Below are 26,420 nucleotides of genomic sequence, written 5' to 3'. Positions count from 1 at the left end.
GAAATATTTTCGAGCCTATATTTCAAAGCCCGAGCCCGGCTCTAACATGGCTACAGGGCTTTTCGGGATTTTCGGGCTTATCTTATCGATCAATAATTCAAACTTATAAGTCTTAAACAGCAATGTTTAAAGATGTATTGTAAAACAAATCAATCAAAATTTTAATAATTCATCTATATTCACTACAACCAACTTAATTTAAAAGAAAAAGTTTAAAACTAAATAAAATTTTATACTTTAACCAAATAAAAATATATATAATTCATATAAAATATCATAGAGAAGAATTTTAAAAGTATTAAGCAAGGTTATTAAGTAAATATGAAAACTAGGATTAGAGTTTTAAACTTTATTTACAATAAATCATTAATGAAATATTGCAATCAAATAAAAATGTTAACAAAAAGTACAAATATATTTGTTAAAAGGTTTTTCGGGTTGGCTCCAGCCCGCGGGCTTTGGCCCTAATTGACATGCCTAAATTACACATGATAATTACAAAATGTGCCACTTAAATTAGTCATTGAAATCGAGTCATTAAGGGTATTTATGTCTCAAATTATTGTAACATCCGCATGTTTGAGTTTGAGTTTAACATTGCGTTTTGGGGATAGGAAACCCTTGAGTCGATTATAAAAGGGAGATTTATCGTTTTGAGGCCGAGTTTGGCTGCTTTTGAGAGAAAAGAACTTCTTGCTGTTCTTGTGAGTTCTTGTAGTTTTAAGGTTGTTCCTGTAGAGATCTGTAGCAGGGATCGCTATAGGAGCTTCCTAGGAGCGTGTATCTTCTTGGTTGTGGTTCGGAATCATTTTGGAAAAGGTGAGTGCATGACCATGGCTTATCTAAGCTTGAGATATCTCTGATTTGCTTGTTTTATGTGTTGTTTGGCTTGTTAGAGTGTTGTTGAGTCGCAAGAGGCTTTGGGAAGCTTTTTGTGGCATTGGTTGTGTGTTATTGGTGGTTTAGGGACGGAGATCCGGCGAGAAGCTTTGGAGGAAAACGATGCTCGGCATATGCATCGGTCGATGCACTTGGTGTGTCGTTCGATGCAATGTGAGGACGGTGCGGTTTGACCTAGGAGCATCGGTCGATGCCATGTGGAGGCGTCGGTCGATGCAACTAGGGATTTCGTGCAATGTCGAGCATGCGTCGGTCGATGCAGTGTGAGTGTCGGTCGATGCAAGTGAACCTTGTGTCGGTCGATGCGTACCCAATTGGTGTCGGTCGATGCATGGGTTGGCGTCAATCGATGCAAAGTCCTGGTTTGTTGTTGTTTGGTTATTGATTGTTGTTTGATGATTAGAGATATCGCAATTGCTTGTGTGTATAGCCCAGTAGATGGAAGGATTGCATCATTAAGTGTTTATAAAATACTCGTGCATCTCATATGTGTTGTGGTGCACGTAAAGGCAGAGTGTGATCGTTGAATGAAGGCGATGAATAGGAGGATGTTCTAGTGTCTCGTTGATTGTGCTCTAACTTCTGTTAGGTTGTTAGAGATGAGTTATTAGAGCATTGCTAGGTTGTTGGTTTTTACGTTGTTGCTAGTTGGATTGAATTAATGGTTATTGAATTATTATATATTGATATTTGGTTTAATGGTATCGTTTGGTTATTTCTGTTGTTGGTTGTTTGTGGTTAGGTGGCTAGTGGATATTGACCACTAGTTTAGATTATCATTATTATTTAATATCTCCTATATATTAATAGAGAAGCACATTTGAGAAAAAGTTGATGTGTCGCCGCCAGAGAGCTCATGACACTTTTTAGCAAAATACCCTTAAATTTTCTAATTAATTACAGCTCTATGTCATTGTATTTATTTTAAGAATAATTAACTGAATAATAATCAGATATGTCATCATTTCTCACACAAATTTAATAGTAAAGCAAAATTTCACTAAAATTTACTTACAAATATACAAGTCAAAAATATATTGATTTCTTAAAATTAATATAAATATTTATTTCTTAAAATCAATATAAGTAAAATATTCTAAAAAGGCTATAAAAACATATCAATTAATATAAAGTTAATAAAAATAAAGAATATATAACTTATTAAACATATAACTTATTAACATAATCATATAAAAACGAAATGTTATATGTTAGTATTATTACCATAATAATTTATATAACAAGCTTTCAATAGTTATTAAAATGGATTATAAAAGGAAGTATATTACCCCTGAAATATCTCTAACTTATTAAAAGAAACTTAATTCCCAATTAATATATATTTATATATATTCATATATAAATAAAAATGACAACAAATTAGGGGATATCATGACGTGTGATTATTTATATATATCTAAGCATGTAAACTAATTAATCTCAACATTTTGTGAGATTATTTATTAAAAAATAGAAATATTGATAACCGAATAGGAATATATGTTTTAATTGTATATTCATTTATGTGCTATTAAAAATGAATGAGACAATAACCCTTATCATTATAAATAAACTTAGTATAAAAAAAATCATAATATACTTAAAATAAGTGATGATTAGATTATGCAAAATTGTTATAGTTACTCGACAAAATATATATTGCCATAAATTATAACATTTTATAAATATTTTCTTTACCACGTTCACATATTTCACAGGTGAAATGTATTCTTACACGTATATGTTGATTTTGGAATTTCATTAATTTTTTCATAATGGATTTTTTGGTAATAATCCGTCATTTATAGAAAATATCAACAAATAGACTAACTCAAAAGATTTAAATAAAATCAAAAAGATTATATCAAGAAATTAGATTATGTTCAGAAAATTTAGTTTAGAATTTGATTGTTACTAACATATAATAAAATTGAATAATTAAACTACCAAGTAATTTAATTTAATTTATGTTTGACACAAACAGATATTGGTTCTAAGATAATAATTTTACTTATAATAATTTTCTTTAAATCGATTTTTCCCGCACATAGTGCGGGTTGTTACCTAGTTATTTATTATTTATTAAAACAGATCGGTTTAGGAATAATAAATTTGGACCAAGAATAGAGGGACGCGCATCCTATTTTCCTCCTTTTTAGTATCCGTTCACCAAACTCTTAATTACAATCTTTATAATTTGAATCAATCTTTATTACTAATCTCGCTCCTATTATTTACTAATTTGTTACTTACCAATATTATCGCTATACTTAATGATTATCGTATAATATCTAAGTTTTTATCAATTAGATTTAATATATATTCTATTTTAGGTTATTTTAAATTTGGAATTATTTTTTCGTAATATATCTCTATTAGTTTCCTTTGTTAAGATTGTGATCTTAAATATCTTAGCAATAAATTATAATTTAACTCAAAAATCAAATCAAATTATTTGCTCTAAAATTTATGTTTTCCCAACTCTATAAAAACTATTTTCGGACATATTGTAATTTCCTAATTATCATTTTAGAAACCATTTTAGAAACTATTTTCGGACATATTGTAATTTCCTAATTATCTAGGGATTGTAAATGCAATATTATATGGGGATTGTAAATGCAAGTTATTTTTTCTCTTTCCATATCAATCATAGTCTATTCACTCTTTTAAGTTATAGAGGTTTTTTATTCACACATCTCATGATGGCGATGCTAAGTTATGTTTATAAACATTTTTGAAAAAAAGGTCATTTACGAGCATCACCATTGAAGATGGACTAACTCTACCACGATTTTGTGTTCAGATCTGTTAAATAAGTTTTTCAACATTTGTCAAAGTGCAGAAAGGTCAAGACCATAATTATGTTTCCAAGATGGAAAACCCCTAATTTGATTTTATGGTTAAAAAACATTAAGATTATACTCAACAAGTAGCCAACAGTTTTATTTTTTTGTTAAAATATTTTTACAAGCACCACAGGAAGATTACAATACAAACAGACAAACCTACTACAAACTGAACAAACAAATAAATATTACACAACAAACAAACATACGTAAAACAACAAAAATGACTCATTTTATTTCGGAGGAGGTGGGTGCGGGTGCGACATTCTTTACGGTGTCTCAAGAAGGAGCCGAATCACTTGAGATACGGTCAGAAGATGTGTCTGAGCTCCTTGACGGCAGCGTCAGACGGTTATGGAAGTCGACGTGTCCGCCACCAGACTACCTCCATCCGCCTCCATAATCGCTGTGCGTCTATTGGATAGGAACTTCTTCGCATTTTAAACGTTGGAGAAGTTACATTATTTTTTAAAAAAATTGGACTTGGTTTTTATTTTCTATTTCTAGCTAATTTATTTATATAACAAAACTAAAATTATTATTATTAAAACACATATAATTTTACAAACTTCAGATGCAAAAAAATACAAGCAAACAACACAACTAATAAAACGTACATAACTTAATTAGTATGATAGCCTCAACTTAAACCAAACACAGAAATTTAGAAACTTCTTTAATCACAGAACATTATGAATTATGCTCGCATGTGTTTGACTAGATATGCTTACAATGCATGACAAATATTAGAATCATATAATTCACATCTAGCATGCACATGATTTGCAAAATCAGGTATCTAACGCTCCGACCACCACCTTTCAAAAGGCCATGTCCATTTCCAGTCAATGGGCCCCCTTTTCTTAATGGGCCTCACGCTGCTCACTAGGTCCGTGAGCCCATCTATATCCGACGGTCGGTTTGCTACATCTAGGAGGCTTTAAAGACATATTTACTATCCCTACAAATCATTACGTGGTTTGTCCCTGTGTTTTGTCCTCACTCGCACAGTTCTGATAATCACTTCCTGGAAGATCACCGATTCTCAAACTACCCCAGCACAAGCACACTTAACTCTAGTGTTCTTTCAGTACTCTTGACCGAAAAGATAAATGCACTTTGGTGACATAGGTGGTCAATTCAATTCTTTTAGATCTCTCAGCATGTCCCTGAAATTGGGGTGTCACAAGGTAACACCTCGGTAAAGAATGATTATGGTGTAATAAAACCACTTATCTCAGATTGATGATAATCGGTCCAATATTGGACATATGTATCTTGCTCATCCTCAACAATCATAATATGCAAAAGGATAAGATGAGAAAAAAATCTACAAAATCTCATTATCCAATAAAAATATAACACATATCCCCTCTCACAAATCTCTTTTTTTTTGCAAAAACAAAAAAAGAAACATGTGCGTCTTTCCATGTAGAGATGTCAAGCGGGCTCCATGTCCACGGGCCTAGCCCAATTAGTACTTCAGCGGGACGGGTATGGACACTAAATATTAAGCCCGTTAAAAAGCGGGCCTAGCCCAAACGGATTGCAGATTTTAGCGGGTTATACCCGAGGGTTGGCGGGTTGGCCCGCGGTCTTCAAATATTAAATAAAAATAAATATTTAATATAGATACATAACTATTTTTATATAATTTTAAATATATCTTTTAAAAGTATGTGATTACACAAATAATTTAATGTAAATAAATTAAAACATCTATAAAAAATGAGAAATACCCTAAAATAGCACTAAAACTAGTTTTATGGACAAGTATAGCACTCATTCCAAAAATAGCACTATTGAACATATTATAATATTTAAAATTAATTTTTAGAATTTTTTTTTTAAGTTTGGATTCTCAATTTCACATTTAGGGTATAGTTTTAAGAGGTAGGGTTTAGTATTTTGAATTTAAGAATTTAATTTTAAATAATTAATTTGTGCTATTTTTGGAATTTTAGAGATGTTGTACTAAATTTAGAAAAAAAACTTATTTTTGTACTATTTTCGAGAATTTCCCGTAAAAAATTAATTAAACATTGATTTTATTTAAAATTATTTTTTAATAATTATTTATTACTTTTACTTTATTTTAGTATATTTTTTTATTAATTTTATTTTACTTTTTAATATATTATTTTGGTCCGCGGAGTAGTCCACCAACCCGCTGGGCTTAGCGTTGCATTGCGCCGAAAAGAAATAACCAATTCGATTAAATGATTGTAATTTGCCGATCTTACTGTATACAAGGAAAACGAACTTCTAACATTTTCATAAGATGAAAAAAATATACGCGAACACCTGAAAGAACGTAAAACTCGAAACCCTCGCCCGCCCAAAATTTTTGGTAGCGAGGGAAAACCAAAAATCAAAAACTCTCTCACTTCTTCCAAAGACGAAAAGCATAAAAAATAAACTCGAGTCCAAGTGATAAACAAAACTCACACACACACCCATAATAAACTAATTTTGCGATACCAAATCAGTTTCTTCAGTTTGTGTTGCTTTTTTTTTTTTTTTGGGTTGAGCTTCTGGATATGGCGGTGGTCAGCAAGAATCAGACCGAGCAACAAACACCAAGGATCGAAGATTCCACCACTGGAAAAACTTGTCACCAGGTCTGATTTTTTTTTTTTTTTTTTTTTCAAGTTTGGATTTGAAATTGTTCCGATTGAGTGTATTCATTCATCGTTTATAATGGTATTGGATTTGGGTTTATGAATTCGAGTTATAGCTTTCAATCAAACGGTCTTCAATAGTGAGAAGTTCATGATTTTTTTTAATTGATTTGTTTTTTTTTTTGGGAATTTAGGCGTTTTTCTTTAGGGTTATGTTTATCTGGGTTTTGAAATTAAGTTGAAATTGAAACATGGGTACTCGTCAAATCTTGGGTTTTCGTTAATTTTGACAAAATTTGTTAACCATATTGATCTGGTTTTGGTGTATTATTCATGGTTACGAGATCTGTTATGGTATTGAATTAATGTTTATGATACTAGAGTTAAAAAATGTTTGAATCAATGGTCTTGTTGTTTGTAGTGTCGACAAAAGAGAACAGATCTTGTTGGATCGTGCGTGACCAAGAAGAAAGACAGGACATGTCCGATTAAGTTGTGTACCAAGTGCATATTGAACAGGTTTGATTTGATTTGATGTTTTTGAGATTTGTGTTTAGAGAGAGATATGTATAAGCTCTGGTGATTTGGGTTATTGATTCTGGCTTGATGTTGTTAATAGGTATGGGGAGACTGCACAAGAGGTTTCGTTGAAGAAGGATTGGATTTGTCCCAAATGCAGAGGAAACTGCAACTGTAGCTGCTGCATGTAATTCAAAACCATTTGTTACATTGGATTTTGCAAGGTTTGTGTTTTTCTTTAGAGTTAATTTTGTGTAACTGTTTTCTTTTACTAGGAAGAAACGAGGTCAAAAGCCTACTGGGATATTAGTACACACTGCTAAAAAGACTGGGTTCTCTTCTGTCTCAGAGCTTCTGAAGACTAGTGGTTCTGACAAATATTTTTATACAAAGAAGGTGAAACCGGTACGTGCTTTGCCCTAGCTTGATCCTTGTATTGTGTTTCTTAGATTTGAGTCTTGTTTTGTGTCTATTTGTTTGATATGGTGGTATCTGCAGGCAGGTATTGTTGTTCCTTCGCCGCTGAAACTTGACCAGGAGAATTCTATTGAACAAAAACAAGTTAGTATTAAAAAATCGAGAAAAACTAAACGTGAAGAGCTTAAGGATTTAAACAACGGCTGCAACGATGAGAATGCCGTGGTGAAAAAGAGCAGTTCCAAAAAGATCAAGATTTCTGATCCCGTTCATGAGACAGAAGTTACCAAGAAAGTATTGGTAGAAGGAAAAAAGAAGAGTGAGAGGATACGATCTTAAATGTTTTCTTGAGAACGCAAGTACTACTGTTGGAAAGAAACTAACGCATGAAAGTTTTGTGATGCAGAGACTACAGCTAAAGATACCAAGGAAAGTAACGTAGCGGAAAAAACCAAAAGAATCAAACCAGCTCTCAAAAAGAAAGAAGAGGATCAGGTTGATGTGAAACTACCTCAGGGCAATGGCTCAATTTCTGTTTCTAAGGAAAAGAATGTAGCGGATAAAATCAAACGAATCAAACCAGCTCTCAAAAAGAAAGAAGAGGATCAGGTTGATGTGAAACTACCTCAGGGCAATAGTTCAATTACTGTTTCTGGCATTGACTTGGCTCCTGAAGATGTTGGAAATGTATTTCAGTTTTTGGAGTTTTGTTCAGCTTTTGGGAAGGTATCCTCTATCCCTAAACACAGTCTGATAAATGATCTGTTCTTTAACATAGATATTTTGTGTATGTGAAAGGTAAACTAATTGCTCGTACCATCTTCATATGACTTGTTTGCTAGGCTCTTGATTTAAGGAAAGGACAAGCTGAATGTGTGATTCGTGAAATGTTATCTGGACGAAGCAAAAGGAGACAACAGTATTCCACACTCACGCAGATGATAATCCAACTACTTACTGTGATATTAGAGGATAGAGGAGAAACGTAAGAATGATTTCCTTTAAAATTATAAGTTTTCTATTAGCTTCCCTTTCTGTATATCTGATTGATTTCCATTTTTGGATAAATAGATCGGTTTGCCTGACTTCAACTGATGCTAGTTGGTTCACTGCAATTGGAGAATGTCTTTCAGAATCAGAAATTCAGCTAGATGATTTCCCTCCTGAAATGTTTAAAAAAGGCCTTTCTCAGTATGAGAAGTTGAATTCATCAAAAAGGCTTAAGCTTTTGAATTTCTTATGCGATGAGACACTTGGCACATCGTAAGTTTTATAACCTGTGAAATTGCATCTGTTGAATAAACTATTCTCTTTGATATATGCTTCTTGAGGGTTTACTTATTGTGATAAAATTTTCAGGGTGATGAGAAATTGCATTGATAGCCAAAATCTTGAATCTGTTGAAAGGAAAAAGGAAGCTAAAGAAAAGATCAGTGCAACAAAAGATAAGGTAACTGTGAAATCTACCAAGTCTTAAGTCTTAACAATCTAACTTCGACAACACTTAATTCATTCTGAAACCTTTATGTTGTAGGAGAAAGAACTAAAGCAGAAGTTGCAAGATGAGTTGGTCCAAGCAGTAAAAGAGAAAAACGGGATTCCATTGTTGATAACAGAACGTGATGCAATTGTATCGCGAATAAATGCTGAAACTAAAGAAGTTTATTCTGAAATGCAAAACATAATAGACATGCTATCCAAAAGTACGAATCTAGACTCCTTTGATTTGATTCTTGATGGTTTCATGATCATTTTTAGAGAGGCTTAAGTGTTGTATCCTTGTGTGTGCAGAGAGTCAAGGAAGTGATGATGCTGTTAGAACCAACCCGGTGGAATTGGATGACAATGGTCTTATATTCTGGAGATTGAAGACTTACAATGATAAGCAAAACATTCTGCTTCAAGGTGTGAATTTTTTTATAAACTCTTTTTCTTATCTTCACGAAGACTAAAATAATTCTAATCTCTTTCCTTTGTCTGTATGCAGATGTAGGAAGCTTGACTGATGTATGTCCTCATGAAAAATGGTTTTCCTTCAGCTCTGAGCAAAAACCAGAGATAGAGAAATACATCTCTTTCATAAGGTAAATCATTTTATTTCTCTCTTAAGCTCAATGACTTTTTTAAGGGTGCCATGAAACTATTTAGAGGTTAAAACTGCTTGTTTCTCTAGATATGTAAAGCCTGCAACTAAAGCATCTATCCAAAGATTGGTATACGTTATTTAACAATTGAAATTATACGTTGGAATTTCTGAGTAATACAATTAAACAATTTCTTTGCACGGAACTGTATCTAGCTTTTCTTGAACTTTGATCAAACATTAATGTGTTCATGGGTTTGTATTTTAGTGTCGCATCTCATTTCTACTTTTGAATATGTTTTGTGGTATGAATAATTTGATGCTTCACTGGAAAGTATATGCTTTTGAACCTTTCAGTGTTACAATTAATCAACTTCTTTGCATAGAACTAGTTCATGGTTTTGTACTTCAGTCTATGCTAGTTTGAACAGTAGTATACACATATTCTGGCGTTGCATTTCAATGTTTCTTGTGAATCCTATGTTTTGTAGGATGAAACGGCTTCGAGCACAAAAGAATGCAAATACTATTATCACTTAGAGATGAGTCTCTTCGGCTGTGAGCACATAAGAACATGATTCTGATAAGCAATGAGGTAAAAAAGGCTGACTCAAAACTCTTTGACATGTGATTTTGAATCGCATTGAGTATTGATTTATGAACAACCTAAAGAGCTGCTTGTATGATAATGTTCATTCGGATTCCCTAAAGTATGAAATAATCTTGATAGATATGAGTTATTTGTAAGTTTCAAGAATTTCTAAAAAGTGAACAACAGATTCTATATAGAATTCTTATTATGATATTGTATCTTTAACTTTGCAATGTCGGACTGCTTTTTTTGGTCACAAGATAAGCTAAACAATCAACATGTGGACATCAAATGACTAAGAAAGTGAATCAAGAGACGAAGTTGCATACACAATAACATTTGTTAAAATACTTGTGAAGCATTCGTCAAACAGTAGCAGCAAGAACCTGAATTCCAAGATACCATATGTTGAGAACAGAGTACAAAACGTTCTCTATCTCACAACAAGGATCATATTAAAGCATAGAACTATAGAAGCATCATTCACTGATCCAACCAAGTCCCATTTACTTTTCTTGGGATTGTAAGCAACCACCGCTCTGTTATTCAACACATGCCACTTATCGTCAATACATGCGCTTTTGGTGTGAAAGTTGTGTTTTGTTTCGATTTAAGAACACCTCGAATGAGTTCTTCAAGGAATCGGAATCGCCATCTTTAGCTACTACATATATCTTTCGGTCAAGGACGCTAGCAGATATTGACATTCGCTTCATGCGCAAACTTGGAGCCTCGCGGCATGTGTGAGACGTGCAATCAAGAATCAAGACGCTAGAGAGAGGTGATCTGGATCCACCAATGTTGTAGATATTAGAACCAACCGCCACGAGACTCAAACGTTTCACAGGAGGAGAATGAGGAATTGGGACTAGCCAAAACATACCCACTTGACTTCTTCTTATTACTTGTGTCGTACGTTAGGTTTTGATCAGATTTCCGGCAGTGAGTAAACCAGCTAGAGTTCTCAGAAGGATCTAACTTTAAGCACACATAGAGACAACTCTCGGTGTGGTCCAACGGGCCTTGTAAAGCTCTGGTGAAGGTAGGAGTAATCGAAAGCTCTTGGAGACAAGGGCGAGAGTGGGATAATATAATCTTGAGACGCGTCACGCGTGGGACACATCTCAGTAGGAAACTATCAGGAAATCGCCGTTGATGCTTCTTCTTGAACTTTTGGAAAGAACAAATTTGGGGATTGGACTTTATTATATATAGAGAGGGACTAAAACCGTTTCATGCATTGGTTGACGTGATCACTTCTAAATAAACCAGATAAAGTCGAAATACAAAACGCAAATACATCTAAATTAAGTACAAGTCTAGATTCTTTTTTTTTTTTTCTTAATGGTTCCAAGATCTAGATTAGATATGCTTAATTAAGTGTTGTATTGAATCGTGTTTGCAGAGAGTAAGGACGTAAAGATGCGGTTCGAACCAACCCGATTAAATTGTTTGACAGTGGTCTTGTTTTTTTTTGGGAGAAGACTGAAGTCAAGAACAAAACATTTTGCTTCAAGGTATAAACTAGACACCAAGAACATTTCTTTCAAAAACTCTTTTGACATATGATTTTGAATCGCATTGAGTATCCCATTTGTTGATAACCTTATTTATGAATTGTGTTTGTATGCTAAAAATGATTCGAAATCTCTAAAATATGAAATGATGATCTTGATATATAACTATACTAGAAGTAGACTCGCGCGAAATAACTTTATAATAATTTTAACATATCTTAGATTTATTAAAATATTTAAAATTTTATATTTTGTGTTTCGATAAATTATCTTATGTTTGTTACTTGTTTTGTTTTTAAATAAGTATCATCAGTCACTTAAAATGAATGACTATTGATTAGTTAAGCATTAAATTGAATTTTTTTGTTAATATGAAAGGCTACTTTAAAATATTTAGTCTGTATCCCATAATATATAGAGTTCTTCATGTAATGATGCACAATCAAGACGTACAAACATTTTTTATGTTGGAAAAAGAACATTGATTACTTATAAAATAAAATGCGGCTGAGCATGGACATTATGTGTTAGTTTGTCCGCTTTTAACATAATCTGTAAAACATCAATATCTTCTAAAATCAGACACCTCTAAGAAGGACGAGACAATAGCTTGAATTTCTAGAATAACCTTTTCTTGAGCCGAAACTCATGATCTTCCTTCATTCTCTGTGTAATAAATTTCATTAATTAGATAACTAAAGGTAGCATAAATAATTTTGATATTTATATATTACCAGCATGCTTCACACATGCTTAAAACTTTTATTATTATAATTTGATTGTTTAGCAATAAAATATTTTAACCTTAATGAATTATACAAATGACTTCAAACGCGTTTGTGTTCTAAAAGTAGAATTCTTTATGTTTCTTGATTAATTGCATTTGGAAAAGAAAGTTCTCTGTTAGATATTTCTATATTTTTATCACGTACTTTATATCTATTGAACATACTAAATGCAAACTGAATTTTAGTTTAGAATTGAGTAAAAAAAATGTTAATTTATATTGATATATTATTATATCAAATAAAACTTGCTTTTCTGTGTTACACTTTTCTCTTTATATATATATATATATATATATATATGTTGTATTATACGCAAAATGACCAACGAAAAAGAGTAAAATACCATTGTAATTATCGAGTTACTTTTTTTAGTGTTAACTGTATAACCTAAGAGAACAATAAACAATTGTTCACCAGATATTCTTGTTTTTTTCTTCTATGTTTTTATTTCTAAAAATCATGTAATGGATGGAAGAAGAGATAACTCAAATCTTCCTACTTCTCGAAGACATTGTTTTTCTCTCTCGTTCCCTCCGTCTCTCTCTCTAGAAAGCAACTAGGATTAGCTTAATTAGGGTGATCTTTGGATATTTCCACTTGATAAACACGTGGTAGAGGTGAGTCTTGTTAAATGTGTATTGGTGAAACTTGCACACATGGTCAAATCTCATTGCCTTGCTCAGCTTACAGGTAAGCACTATCATCACATCATCAACAATCGATCATGGCTAGGAAAAATAATGGAACATATGAGAAGAGAAAGAAGTGCATACATAGTATAAACCAAACAATAATGTTGTGAAAAGAAATTATATGTTAATTATATTTTAAGAAAATAATTAAGACTAAATTGTGTAAGAAAATAAAAACTGAATTTTGAAGAATCACATGGCTTTGGAAACCCATATCATGAGTTATATATCACCTAGACGTCCAAATCTTCCTCGACCCTAAACCCTAAACCATCGCAAAACCTTTTTCATCAGAAGTCATAATCTATAAATAAAATAAAGGACTATGGAAATGGTATAGGAAACAAAGTTAATAAATACATAGAAACACAGTTGTAATGTTAAGGAACAAATTTAAAGTAATATATTCGAAACAGTTAATATTTGATTAAACTCATTTTCATGGGTAATACATACAAACACACTTGTATAAAATATAGCATAAATATTGTGACTAAGATATAAAATTTATTAGGGTTTATGAATTATGATCAAAATTGAAAATTTTTATATTAAAAATTTATCAAATGGATCAAAAGAAAAACAAATTACAACATTGATATATAATAGGCATTCGGAACAACATTTACAAGTGAGAATGTGTTATGTGCCTAATACCTTCTTCATCTAACTCTTTCTAATAAATAACCATATTTCACATATTCACTTCTATATATGCTCCAAAATTTTGACTCAACTTATTTATTTCAAAACCTATAAATGTCATATAAAGGAAAAGGTTAAATATTACAAAATTTAGAAAATTATGTGAGAGGTAGAGTATGATGTTTGATGAAGACTTTGTCTAGCTATTTATAGATAAATTTGTAGTATGAGAGGGTTTTCAGTTTTTTTTTGGGGTCAAACATCATGGAAGTTATGGCTACATTTCAAAGAATAAATATACCATAGGTTTTGTTTGTATTTTTTTTCCTTTTTTTGTAAAACTTTAATTGTATTGCAATTAATACATTAAAGTGTATTCATATGATGAAAGATCTGTTTTTAAAAATTTTCAAACATCATGGGAGTTACATTTTAAAGAAATAATATGCAATAAATTGTGTTAATGATTACTATTAAATAAATATAAATTATCATCTAGTTTTATATCTTAAAATTATTTTAGAATAAATTGATTTGATCTTTTGGCACAAAAACTGTGAAACAAATATTATACTTTTTTGTTGAAATAACCATCACATTATATTTTTCCAAAATTATGATATTAATATTTAAATCTTTAATTATCAGAAATTTAATTATGACATAATATTTAATTCTTTCTTATTTGCAAAATCATAATGTTATGGTAATTATATAAAATATTGATAAATGATACCTATGAGAAATTATAATCTTATGTTAATTATATAAAATATTGATAAATGAGTTCTATATAGAAGTACTAAAAGGACATTGCATAAATGTCAATATATTTTTTAGTACAGAAATATCAAAAAATTTAGTGAATATGAAAAATAATGTATGTACTTTTGAGAAAAATAAATTAAAAGAATTTAATAATTGAGAAGTGAAGATAGGTGTCGAAAATATACGCTGCGAAATGTCGTCGTGTTATGCAAAGTTAAGAGAAAACCTTCTCATATTATTTTTAGTACAGAAATATCAAAAAAGTTAGTGAATATGAAAAATAATGTACGTACTTTTGAGAAAAGTAAATTAAAAGAATTTAATAATTGAAAAGTGAGGACAGGCGTCGAAAATATACGCTGCCAAATGTCATCGTGTTATGCAAAGTTAGGAGGAAACCTTCTCATATTATATAAGATATGAGCTGTGTAGTAAGATTTTACGAATAATTTTAATCAGTGTTCAAGAAAGCGGTCTAGGCGGCCGCCTAGGCGCCGTCTAGGCGCTAGGCGCTCAGCAGACGCCTAGATGACCGCCTAACCCGCTTAAAATTACATACATTTTATTTTAATATTTATTTTTGATTTTTAAATTACATATAATTAAATTATTATGTTTTATATCTATATACGTAATTATAAACATTTATATGTTGTTAATATAACTTAAATAAATGTATTTTTCTTACCGTTGTTTATATTTTTTTTATTTTTATAACATATATTTTAATATAATTATATATATATATATAATGTTTTATGTTGTAAACGCCTAAACCGCCTAAAAACCGTCTAGGCCCCGACTAAGCGTTCTAGATGCTAGGCGTTGGGTCACCGCCCAGATACCGCCTAGCGCTTTCTTGAACACTGATTTTAATATGTTTTGGTCTTCAAATAGAAGTGAAACAATAGACAAGAGTTATTCATCATGGTGTCATTCATCATATACACCACTCACACATTCATCAAATAGTAGCAACAAGAACCTTTTGCAAAGTACATATTATAGGGACTGTAAGAACATGATCAACCCACTCAACTTTTCCCGAAATTTCACCATTTTTGCCCCTTTCAAGCGTAACCACTGCACACCGTATCATCTTCTCATCATGCTCAGTATAATTAAAATGCTCCTCCCACAATACCGCCATCTTTCCACCATAATTAACCAATTTAAGACGAGTAAAAATAATAGGTAATTCTATCTCCAATATTCTCCACCGTCCTACCTCAGTGTCATACCATCTGAACTCATCAGTGCCTTGCGGTGTCATGTAAACAGCGTACAAAACGTTCTCTATCTCACAATAATCATATGAATCCGTATAACTACGCATCTCTGATTCAACGGGGTTCCATTTACCTTCCTTGGGATTGTAAGCAACCACCTCGCGGTCAGAACTATTGCCCACGTGCCACTTTTAGTCAATACATAGGATTTTGAAGTTGAGTTTTTTTCGCTGTAAGGGCTGGGAACATGATCCCAAACTTGTGTTGTTGTGTCAAACACCGCGAAAGTGTCCTAGAAGGATTTAGTATTGCCATCTTTGCAGCTTCCTACTACATAAATCTTTCCATCAAGGACGCCAGCAGAAGCTGTACGTAGCTCCATTGGCAAGCTTGGAGCCTCGCGCCACGTGTGAGACATGCAATCAAAAATCGAGAAGCTAGAAGGTGATTTGTATCCGCTAATGTTGTAGATATTAGAACCAACCGCCACGAGACTCGAAATTCCCACAGGAGGAGGGTGAGGACTTGGGACCGTAGCCAAAACGTATCCACTTGACTTCTTTTTATTCTTATTCCTTGTGACGTAAGGTAGGGTTTCATGTTCAGGTTTCCTACAGAGAGTAAACCACCTAGGTGTCTGAAAAGGTTGAAACTGTAAGCACACATAGAGACAACTCTCGGTGTGATCCAAGAGTGACCGGGCTTTGCAAAGCTCCGGTGAAGCTAGGAGTGATCGAAAGCTCTTAGCAGTGGCGGAGCCAGCAACTTTGCTTACAGGTGTCATATATATATATGAATATTAATTAAATCAAGAAGTGTGTAAAAAAGGAAGAAACAAATGATATATAAATGCATATTTCAGATTTTTTTTTACAATAAGGAGATATTATAGAAATTTTTAGTCAACAAAAATGGAAAGATCATTATGGTTAAGTGGCAAAATAAATATGCATTGTGTCAAAGAGAAGAATAGATCATATAACATTGGTGTTTCATTACCAAGAAAATATAACATGGGTGTCATTATGAATATTTTAAACCAAAACATGTAATTATTTAGGAAATTTACCCTATAATTAACAAAATATATAAATGTCATGGGTGTCAAGTGACACCCCTCTTTGTACGTTGCCTCCGCCACTGGCTCTTAGAGACAAGTGAGAAAGTCGGATAGTACAATCTTGAGATGCGTGCGATGCAGCTTAGTAGCAAATCATCCGGAAGTGACGGATTTGAGTTTGATTCCGGCGCCGACAACAGCTTTTCCGGAGAAGGCATTGACGGAATCGAAGAAACAAAATCGCCCGTGATGCTTCTTCTCGAAACTTGGAGAGAGCAAAGCAAATTGAGGGTCTGGACTTTAAATATACAGAGGGATTAAAACCGGTTCTTACCTTTGGTTAAGGTGTAAACCGGTTAAAACTTTGATAATTTTTGGGTTTGGCATTGGTTTTTATTCCAAAAGAACCGGATAAAATAGAATTTTCCTAAATAGAAATTCAGAAATTTAATCACCAAAAGGCAAACTAATCGTTATGTGGTAACAAATAGGAAAATACACAAAAAGGTAAGAAAAAAAAATCAATTAACGATTTTTCTTAATTTACTTTCCAAATTGATGAAACCGAATCAAATACATAGGAAAATTATTTGACTGGCTATCTAAAACTAAGTACAAATTATTTTGCTCAATGCTATTTGAAAATCATTTTTGATGAAGACATACTTCACACTCCAGCTCCAATATCTGCACGTAAAGAAAAATTCAAAATACTATATACTCTTTAGTGAAAACCAGTACTTAACCCAAACATTATCATATTTTTAACCGATTCTCACCTTAACCAAAGTAATTGAGCCTGTTTTAGTCACTTGTATATAAAGTCCAAACCCTAAATTAGTTCTCTCAAGTTCACGAAGAAGCATCGACAATTCCGTCAATGTCGTATTCCGGATAAATGTCATCGACGCCGTAATCGAACTCAAATCCGTACCTTCCCAATAATTTGTTGGGTTAAGCTTGAAGAGAGCTTGAGTTTATCCTAAACCTATTTGGAATTAAGTTTCTCGAGGGATAAGGACTTGGTTAGTTTAGAAGTTACCTAAATATATATTTCCAAATAGGATTAGGACTAAGTGGTTTTCCTGGTGTTATAAATATGGATGCAATTGTGTTGCAGAACATATAAGTTTTACAAGAGAGATTGTAGTTTGAGAGATTGGGAGAACCTTAGGGTTTGAGATATTTTCGTAAGAGTTAAATAAAGAGAGCAAGTTCTTTGTTTATTTTCTTCTTTCAAACTATTGTCTTGTGATTCTATATGATTTGCTACTGAGCTGTGTAGCACACGTCTCAAGATTGTATTATCCGACTCTCTCCCTTGTCTCCAAGAGCTTTCGATCACTCCTAGCTTCACCGGAACTTCACAAGGCTCGATCACTCTTGGATCACACTGAGAAATGTCTCTATGTGTGCTTAAAGTTAGATCCTTTTGAGAACTCTAGCTGGTTTACTCTCTGTCGGAAACCTGATCAAAACCTAACGTGTCACATAAGTAATGAGAAGAAGTCTAGTGCGTATGTTTTGACTTCAGTCCCAATCCCTCATTCTCCTCCTGCTAAACGTTTGAGTCTCGTGACAGTTGGTTCTAATATTTACAGCATTGCCGATCTCACACGTGGCGCGAGGCTCAAATCTTGTCGGTGGAGCCAATGTCACTTTCCGCTTGTGTCACTGATCGGAATATATATGTAGAAGGAACCTAAAAAGATGGTGATTCTGGTTCCTTTAATAACAAGTTCGCGGTGTGTCAAGAAAACAGAGTATGGGAAAAGGTTTTCTTGTATTGATCTTGAATGATTACAACGTCTACATATACGGGAGAGTTTCCTTTTACACAATATACACAATATAAAGTGAATCTCCTAAATATGTGCAACTAAATATTTTCAATTTGATACGCAAGACACAACTGCGTATCTTAACACCCCCCTCAAGGCGGAGCGTGAAGGTCCTGAACGCCCAACTTGAGCAAAAACGAATCAAACTCCTGACATCCAAGAGCCTTAGTCATAATGTCTGCTAGTTGCAACTATGTCGGAACATGTTTAGTCTTGATAGTGCCGTCGACAATCTTTTCCCGAATGAAATGATACTATGTTTCAATATGCTTTGTTCTTTCGTGAAAAATGGGATTAACCGTGAGATGTATTGCCGAGAGATTGTCGCAATGCAGTGGAACAGGTTGAGTATGAGGGATGCCGAGAGATAATAGTACCTTCTTAATCCAGAGGATTTCTTTGAGTGTGAACTGCATAGCACGGTACTCCGCTTCAGTGGAAGACATTGACACTGTCGGTTGCTTCTTTGTTTTCCAAGAGACTGGTGACTGTCCTAGTTGAATAAACCAACCTGTAAGTGACCGACGAGAGAGAGGACAACCGGCATAATCTGAGTCACACTATGCGGTAAGAGTGAGAGGACAATCAGAACAAAGAAGAATACCCTGACCCGGGTTTCCTTTAAGATAGCATATCACCCGCAAAGTTGCTTCCCAATGCAGAAGCTTTGGACATTTCATGAATTGGGACAAAACATGAATGGAGTAAGCCAGCTCAGGCCTGGTCACTCCCAAGTAAATAATGCGACCAACCAGGCATCGGTAACGAGCAGGATCGGGCATGTCATCACCTTCAGCCAACGATAAGTGATGATTCTGTTCAAGAGGAAAGCTAACGGGTCGTGCCCCAAGGAGTCCAACTTCAGCAATGACATCGAGAGCGTACTTCCTTTGACATAAATAGATACTTGTCTCATTCCTGGCAACCTCGATACCAAGAAAGTATTTCAGAACTCCCAAGTCCTTCATTTTAAAGCACGAACTGAGATAATCTTTGAAAGCTTGAACCGATACAGAGGAGTTTCCACTGATGATTAAATCATCAACATAAACTAGAACATGAATGCGTGTACCATTCTTGGTATAGGTGAATAAAGACGAGTCGCCAGGAGATGAAACAAACCAGTATTCTTGCAGAGCCGAATTTAGCTTCTCAAACCAGCACTGAGGTGCTTGTTTCAACCCATAAAGAGATTTTCGTAGACGAAGAACCTTCGACTTGTCATCTGAGTGAAACCCCGGAGGAAGACGCATATAGACTTCTTCATGGAGATCACCATGGAGGAATGCATTGTGAACATCCATTTGATACACCTCCCAATTCCAAGCAGCTGAAACCTCAAGAAAACATCTAACAGTGGTCATTTTGGACACAGGAGAAAACGTCTCCTCATAGTCATCACCCGCGATTTGCTTGTTCCCAAGTACCACTAAGCGCGCCTTATACTTGATGCGATAGACCCACTTACAACCAAGTGCCTTCTTACCCTTGGGAAGTGTTTCCACTGTCCAAGAATTGTCATCTTCTTGCGCAACAACTTCATCTTTCATAGCACCTGTCCAAACATCATCCAACACCGCTTGTGAGTAATATTTTGGTTCAACATTCGTAGTAATGGCGTGTAAGTAAGCTCGATGAGACTCAGAGAACCGATGACTATTCATAAAATCACTGAGAGGGTACACACAGCCGTCGTCGTCGTCGCAGGGTGTGTCGTCGACCATATACAGTTCATAGTCCTTAAACCGAACCGGAGCAACCCGCTGACAAAAACCGAAACCAAGTTGTTCCGTTGACTCCTCATCGGGAGATTCCACAACTGGTGTAGAGGTGGTGAGTCAAGACGTTCACTTTCATTATCCAAAAATATAGTGCCAGTAGAGTCAATGATTGTAGCTGGAGAACCAAGCTGTTCCAAACTGAGTCGTGTGTCTGCAAGAGCAGGAGCAGGCGACGATGGTACAGGAGTAGGTGACGGTGGTGCAGGAGCAGGTGCAGACGGTTCCAGCAACCAATCATCATCTGTCAAATCGAGTCCAGCAGTAGGTAGAACGGACGGTGGTGGTGATGGAAGATTCTAATATGGAAAATCAGTTTCACAAAACTGAACATCAAGAGAAACAGAAATTTTACTCGTGTTTGGATCATATACTCTCCACCCTTTCTTCCCAAACGGATAACCAATGAACACACATTTTAAACCTCGTGGTGCGAATTTATCACCACCATGAGCATGGTCGTGCTCATAGTACAAAGAACCAAAAACATGCAGGTCTCAAGCGGTGGAGCTATGTTGTAAAGCATTTCCAATGGTGTCTTCCCATTCAATATACTCGTGGGGGTTCGGTTGATGAGATAACCTGCTGTAAGAACGCAATGTCCCCATAATTTGATCGGCAGGTGTGCTTGGAAGCGATGAGCACGGGCGACGTTAAGAATGTGCCTATGCTTGCGTTCAACACGCCCATTCTGTTGAGGCGTCGCAACACACGAAGTTACATGGATGATTCCTTTGTCCTTAAAGAAATCCGACAAACAGATAAATTCAGACCCATTATCACTGCGAATGGTCTTAATTTTCTTGTCAAATTGTCGTTCAATGAGAGTGACGAACTCTTTCAAAGAGGATGGAGCCTCTAGTTTCGAAGGTAACAAATATATCCATAATTCTCTCGAATAATCATCTAGTATGGTAAGAAAGTACCGAGAACCACACATTGCCGGTGTCCTATACGGACCCCAAAGATCGCAATGAAATAGTTGGAAAATATCAATGGATTTATTTGAACTTAAAGGGAAAACATCTCGAGTTTGCTGCTTTGCGCGAATACAGACGTCACACACTTTGCTATCAAATGCAGAAAAATCAGAAATAGATAACTTGCAGATAACAGAGGAAGGAGGTTGTCCCAAGCGATTGTGCCACAAACTTGGAGCCCCTTGTCCGACTTGCTCCACTGCACTAGCTTGCTCCATCCTTCGACAGAAGTACAGTCCATTAAGCTGCTCCCCTGCCCCATTCAGGATCCTCGTGATGCGGTCCTGGACAACACACACCTTATCAGTGATTTGAAACACACATCCGCTATCACGAGTTAACTGAGAAACAGAGATCAAATGGCATTTCAAGCCATCAACGAAGAAGACATTCTTTAACTGCATCTGACTACCTAAGCTTACTGTTCCTTGCTTACGTGACACACTAAATCGTCCATCAGGTAACTTTATAGTCACAGGACTCATATCACTTATTTCATCAAGATAATCCATACGACCAGACATATGATTCGATGCACCCGTGTCGTAAATCCAAGTTTCAAAGAAAGCGTTACCTGAGAGACGTGGCTTATTGTTGCGTTCCTCTAGCATGGCTACAAGCGCTTCCACTGACCATCATCAAGCCCACTCAACCCAACACGGTCTGCGTCAACAACTGCATTAGCGGAATGACTTGAACTTGCGGTAGTAACAGCGAGAGCAGAGGTAGCTGCTCTGTTTCGTGGGATAGCAGGTGATGGAGAAGACATTGAGTTCTCCCGGGTCCTGGGTCGATCACCCCACCATGGTGGATAACCAATGGTACGAAAACATTGCTCTACCATGTGTCCAGTACGACCACAGCTCTTACAAACACTGCCTCCACTTCTAGGTTTGTCTCCATTGTTGCTTCTAGCACGAGCTGTAGTCTGAACAGCAAAACTTACACCATCGGTACGACCTTCTATCGCAACAGTGATCATTCTGCTATCTTCATCTTGAGTAAGTGTCTGGTATACTTCGTCAAGTGTTGGAAAAGGTATACGAGCATAGAGACTTGAGCGAAGCTGTGCATAAGATTCATCGAGCCCCTGAAGGAACTCATACACACGATCTTCATCCCTTTCCTTGGCGAGTTCTACACCAATCTCACATGTACACAAACCACATTTGCAGGTCTTGGGACGTCGATAATCGCTCAAGGTCGTCCAAATCTGAGTCATGTACCCATAGTATGCTTCAATAGATTTCCCATTCTGGCGTGCCGTCGCCAGATCAGCCTTGATTCTTCCAATCTTGGCTCCGTTCTTCACAGAGAACCTCTTCTTAATATTTTCCCACAAATCTCTAGCGATTTCCACCATTTGGAGAGTTGTTTTCACACATGGATCAATAGTGAGTTTGATCCATGACACCACCAACGCGTTGTTGCAACGCCAGTCTTCGAGATCTGTGGAGTCATCACTAGGTTTTGAGATTGTTCCATCTACAAAACCAAACTTCTTTCGAGCCATCAGCGCAAGACGTATGTTTGCTGAACACTCGTCGTAATTTGAGCCACGAAGAAGAGGTTGTGAGATGACACAACCTGGATTGTCACTCGGTGACAGATCGTAAGGGGAGATAGTTCTTCTGGATGTCACCATCTTCACCTCACCAGCATCTGTCTGAGATCTGTCCACCAACAATTTCTCTTCTTTGTTGCTCATCTTAATAGCTAGAACAGGATCGAAACTTTTAGGTTTTAGTATTTGTATTTACCCTAAAAGGGCTCTGATACCATGTCAAGAAAACAGAGTATGGGAAAAGGTTTTCTTATATTGATCTTGAATGATTACAACGTCTACATATATCAGAGAGTTTCCTTTTACACAATATACACAATATAAAGTGAATCTCCTAAATATGTACAACTAAATATTTTCAACTTGATACGCAAGACACAACTACGTATTTTAACACGGTGGTCGACATAGAAATACAAATCTGTGATCATGTGCCTATCCCTTACGATCCCAAAAAGGTAAATGTGACCTTGTTGAACCGACAATAACTAGTTATATGTTTTTATATGATTATTGTTGTGAGATAGAAAATGTTTTGTACTCTGTTTACAATTCAAGGTATAGCAGTGAGATAAGATTGTATGATACTGGGTTCAGATGGTATGACATTGAGGTAAGACGGTGGACAAAATTGAAGGGTTTGGTAGGACTACCTAAGTTCCCTCTTTATGCTTGTGTTTGATTGGCTGATTATGGTGGAAAGATGGCTGTTTTGTGGGAGGAGAATATGCCTCATAGTGGGCTTGGTGGTTTCATCTTCATCTCTTGTTTCACTTTCTTAGTCATATGATGTCCACTTGTTGATTATAACACAACCTAACAGCTTATCTTGTGACCAAAAAAGCAGTTTGTCGTTACAAAACTGAAAACACAGCCTTATATAATTTAAGTAAGTTTTTTCAAACTCATGCTCTAATAAGCTGAAAATGGTAATTTATTCTTTCCATGTCTCATTCCTCTCAAAGGTAGATACACTATTTTTCAAATTCACTAAATTTTATTATATTTTATAAAATCTCTTATTGTTTGTCAATGTTATTTTGCCGAACTATTTGGCTTATCTATAGCTTGGGAGAGACGAGTTTAACACTTGGAGTTAGAAGTTGATTTGGAGATGGTTGTTAGTTATCTCAAGACGTTTGTGTTATGACTTCTTATTATGGGACTAGGTTGTCCATATTTCTCATTGTATAGAGAGGCAGCTAATCGTCTAGCAGATGGATTGGCAAACAATATGTTCTTGTTACGATTAGATTTTTATATGTTTCATTCTAGACTAGAGTCAGTAAACTTGATTATGTAAGAGGATAATGTTGGCCTGTAATTTTATTATTTTTTCTGGGACAATTGCATTTTTTGTACCTTTTTTTTGCATTTGAATGAAAACGTAGACCCCATATTCGATATTTGAGAAACATAACCACTAAAGGTGCTGAAATTACAGTTGAATCCCTTACGACCAAACAAAAAATAGAAGCCAAAATCACAGATGTAACCCGAGGAAGTCTACAATAGATTTCTTTACGGTGGATTTCAAATTAACGTCAAATAGAAGACATAAAAATATGTCTACTCCTTAATTATAGTTTAAATTTTAATTAAAAAATTATAAAAAATAATTTGGTAAACCTATTGACCAAATAATAACCACATAGACTTCCTGCATTAAAATAAAATAAATTTACATATAAACTAGTCAAATTAAAGGAGAAAATGTGGATTAGGTTAAAATTATTTGATTTAGAGTTTGCTTAAGTACACTTCTCTGTAGACTATTGGTGGTTGACTTTGTAATGCCATCAACTATTAATATTATATTATTTTAATTTTACCGATAATTTAATCAAACCGATAGTTGAATCTAACCGAATACATACCGATTCCTTGATTTTAACCTAACCAGATAATTTAACCATATATATATACGTCTGTGCAAGTCAAACCTAGTTTTTTATGTGATCTCTCAGCCACCGCAGCCTGAGCAGACATTAATATCACAAAAAAGACTAAAATCTGGGATCTGATTCGACCTAAATTTTTTTTCATTTTCTCTTTAATCTTCAACATTCTTATTCCCCTTTCTCTTTGGATTTGTGTTCTTCCTCTCTTTTCTCTCTTCAAATATATCAGCGACTCTCGCTCCCTTCTCTCATCAACACCAATCTTTGTTAGAACCTTAAACTCTCGCATATACTGTCTCGTGAATCTCACAATCATGGGACAAAACTTCGCCGCCGAGAAAGGAATTCCCCAAATTCGAAACCATACTTCTCCTCCGAAGAAATCCTCAAGGTACTGACGAAGATCTGTCTTAGCTCGAAACGACACTGTCGATGCGAGTACCCTCATGTTCCTTTGTTTCTTCTTCGTCTTCTTACTCCGATTCCTCCCGATCTGTGCATTTATTTTAACTGTCATTTATTTGTTTTTGTTGGTGTTCTTTGAAAGGGATTTGAGAAACCAATATCGTTTAGGTTACTGGCGGCTAAAGTAATGGATATGGAGAAAGCAGGTACGATGTATTTCATCTCAAGCAGATATGACGATCCTTGTTAGATATTTGTCCTTAGAAGGATACTCAAAAAGGGTAATAAATAGATCCATTATCTTGTTTTATTGTAATATATTTTTGTTAACTGATTGTGGTGTCAGATAATTTTTTTGTCTTCTAATTCTCAGAATAGTTGAAGCATTATAATGGCGACGAGAGAGCAAACAAGTCTCTGAGAGGTATGTACTCAATCGTTGCCAAACCTTCTTAAAAAGGTAACAACATAAACTGGTTCTAATGATTTGATCGATGAATTTTTGCTTTTTTTTAAAAGTTGTTGTTGTTGTTGTTGTTGTTGGTTTTGATTACAACTACAATTTTTAAGGTTTAATTATTTTGTGAATCAGATCAAAGGTAGAGACCATATGTGTACAACTAATTCCATTGACTGACACCATTCCTTCACTTATGTCTGATTTTGGTGTTATTATCTGGTCCTTGTGTTGCTTTTACTTTGTAACCCTAGAACGACGTCTTCAGATCTGGAAGTGATGACAACAAAGGAATCTCCATTGAAGATCAATACGCCGCCGATAAGCCTCCAAGGTCCAATCGAACCAGGCTTGAACCAAAATTTGAACAATTAGAGAAGTAAACCAGGTTTAGTCAGCTGGTAAACTGTTATGACTTTTGTTTAGGCAGACGGAGTTAGAGGGGGAATCTTAACGCTTTTGTTTTTGCGGGGTTGTTTTGTAAACTTTAAGTTTTATTTGGGGGTTGGGGCATAATATGTAAATACGGTTTAACAACTTATTTTCTCCGTTTATCGCATTAATTATGAAGTCTCTATCTCTCTCTTAAATTATGTTTTTCATAAACCACATCGATTTGAGTTTTCAACTCGAAAAGACCAAACAAAGCAATAACAATTATTTTTAATTTCTCTGTTAAACAATAAATTTGATGAATATTTTTTAAAGAAAATTCTGACCAAAAAGTATGATGTGCTTGCCATGTTCGGAGATTGCTTCAAAAGATTTTTGTATGTTTAAAAATAGTTTTTTACAGAATAATAACCTAAAGATG

The 26,420-nt window shown here is 34.7% G+C and overlaps 2 protein-coding genes, 2 long non-coding RNA genes and 2 pseudogenes across 11 annotated transcripts; 2 read left to right on the top strand and 4 right to left on the bottom strand.

Moving 5' to 3' along the window:
* The first annotated feature begins 5,938 nt into the window (after nucleotides 1-5,938).
* LOC104728324 (uncharacterized) lies at nucleotides 5,939-10,237 on the top strand. The gene is made up of 13 exons (XM_087471270.1): nucleotides 5,939-6,370; nucleotides 6,792-6,889; nucleotides 6,990-7,076; nucleotides 7,165-7,294; nucleotides 7,388-7,625; nucleotides 7,713-8,032; nucleotides 8,149-8,291; nucleotides 8,378-8,569; nucleotides 8,666-8,756; nucleotides 8,841-9,009; nucleotides 9,098-9,211; nucleotides 9,294-9,390; nucleotides 9,881-10,237. Exons 1-13 carry the CDS (start codon nucleotides 6,290-6,292, stop codon nucleotides 9,927-9,929), a joined length of 1,809 nt encoding a protein of 602 aa, XP_087327396.1. The 5' UTR covers nucleotides 5,939-6,289; the 3' UTR covers nucleotides 9,930-10,237.
* Nucleotides 10,238-10,346: 109 nt separating this feature from the next.
* LOC109127344 (putative F-box/kelch-repeat protein At5g38680 pseudogene) lies at nucleotides 10,347-11,283 on the bottom strand (annotated as a pseudogene).
* Nucleotides 11,284-12,618: 1,335 nt separating this feature from the next.
* On the bottom strand, nucleotides 12,619-14,079 carry LOC147934514 (uncharacterized). The gene is made up of 3 exons (XR_015570473.1): nucleotides 13,636-14,079; nucleotides 13,175-13,243; nucleotides 12,619-13,014 (listed from the first exon to the last, which is right to left on the bottom strand). It is a non-coding gene; the product is annotated as an uncharacterized LOC147934514 (long non-coding RNA).
* A 1,276-nt stretch (nucleotides 14,080-15,355) lies between these two features.
* On the bottom strand, nucleotides 15,356-16,898 carry LOC104728323 (putative F-box/kelch-repeat protein At5g38680; annotated as a pseudogene).
* Nucleotides 16,899-21,892: 4,994 nt separating this feature from the next.
* LOC147934513 (uncharacterized) lies at nucleotides 21,893-22,987 on the bottom strand. The gene has a single exon (XM_087472655.1). The coding sequence runs from the start codon at nucleotides 22,985-22,987 to the stop codon at nucleotides 21,893-21,895; it is 1,095 nt and encodes a 364-aa protein (XP_087328781.1).
* Nucleotides 22,988-24,788: 1,801 nt separating this feature from the next.
* On the top strand, nucleotides 24,789-26,196 carry LOC104724228 (uncharacterized). Of its 8 annotated transcripts, none has more exons than XR_015570661.1 (4): nucleotides 24,789-25,135; nucleotides 25,292-25,355; nucleotides 25,523-25,609; nucleotides 25,742-26,196. It is a non-coding gene; the product is annotated as an uncharacterized LOC104724228 (long non-coding RNA). The 8 variants fall into 8 exon arrangements; XR_015570659.1 differs by having other exon boundaries at nucleotides 25,292-25,430; nucleotides 25,875-26,196; XR_757583.3 differs by having other exon boundaries at nucleotides 25,292-25,430.
* The last annotated feature ends 224 nt before the right edge of the window (nucleotides 26,197-26,420 follow it).

Source organism: Camelina sativa, chromosome 11, assembly GCF_030686135.1.
Source record: "Camelina sativa cultivar CO46 ecotype springtype chromosome 11, ASM3068613v1".
NCBI lineage: Eukaryota > Viridiplantae > Streptophyta > Magnoliopsida > Brassicales > Brassicaceae > Camelina > Camelina sativa.
Note: the sequence above shows the minus strand (reverse complement) of the source record. Positions and strands in the feature narration are given on the sequence as shown.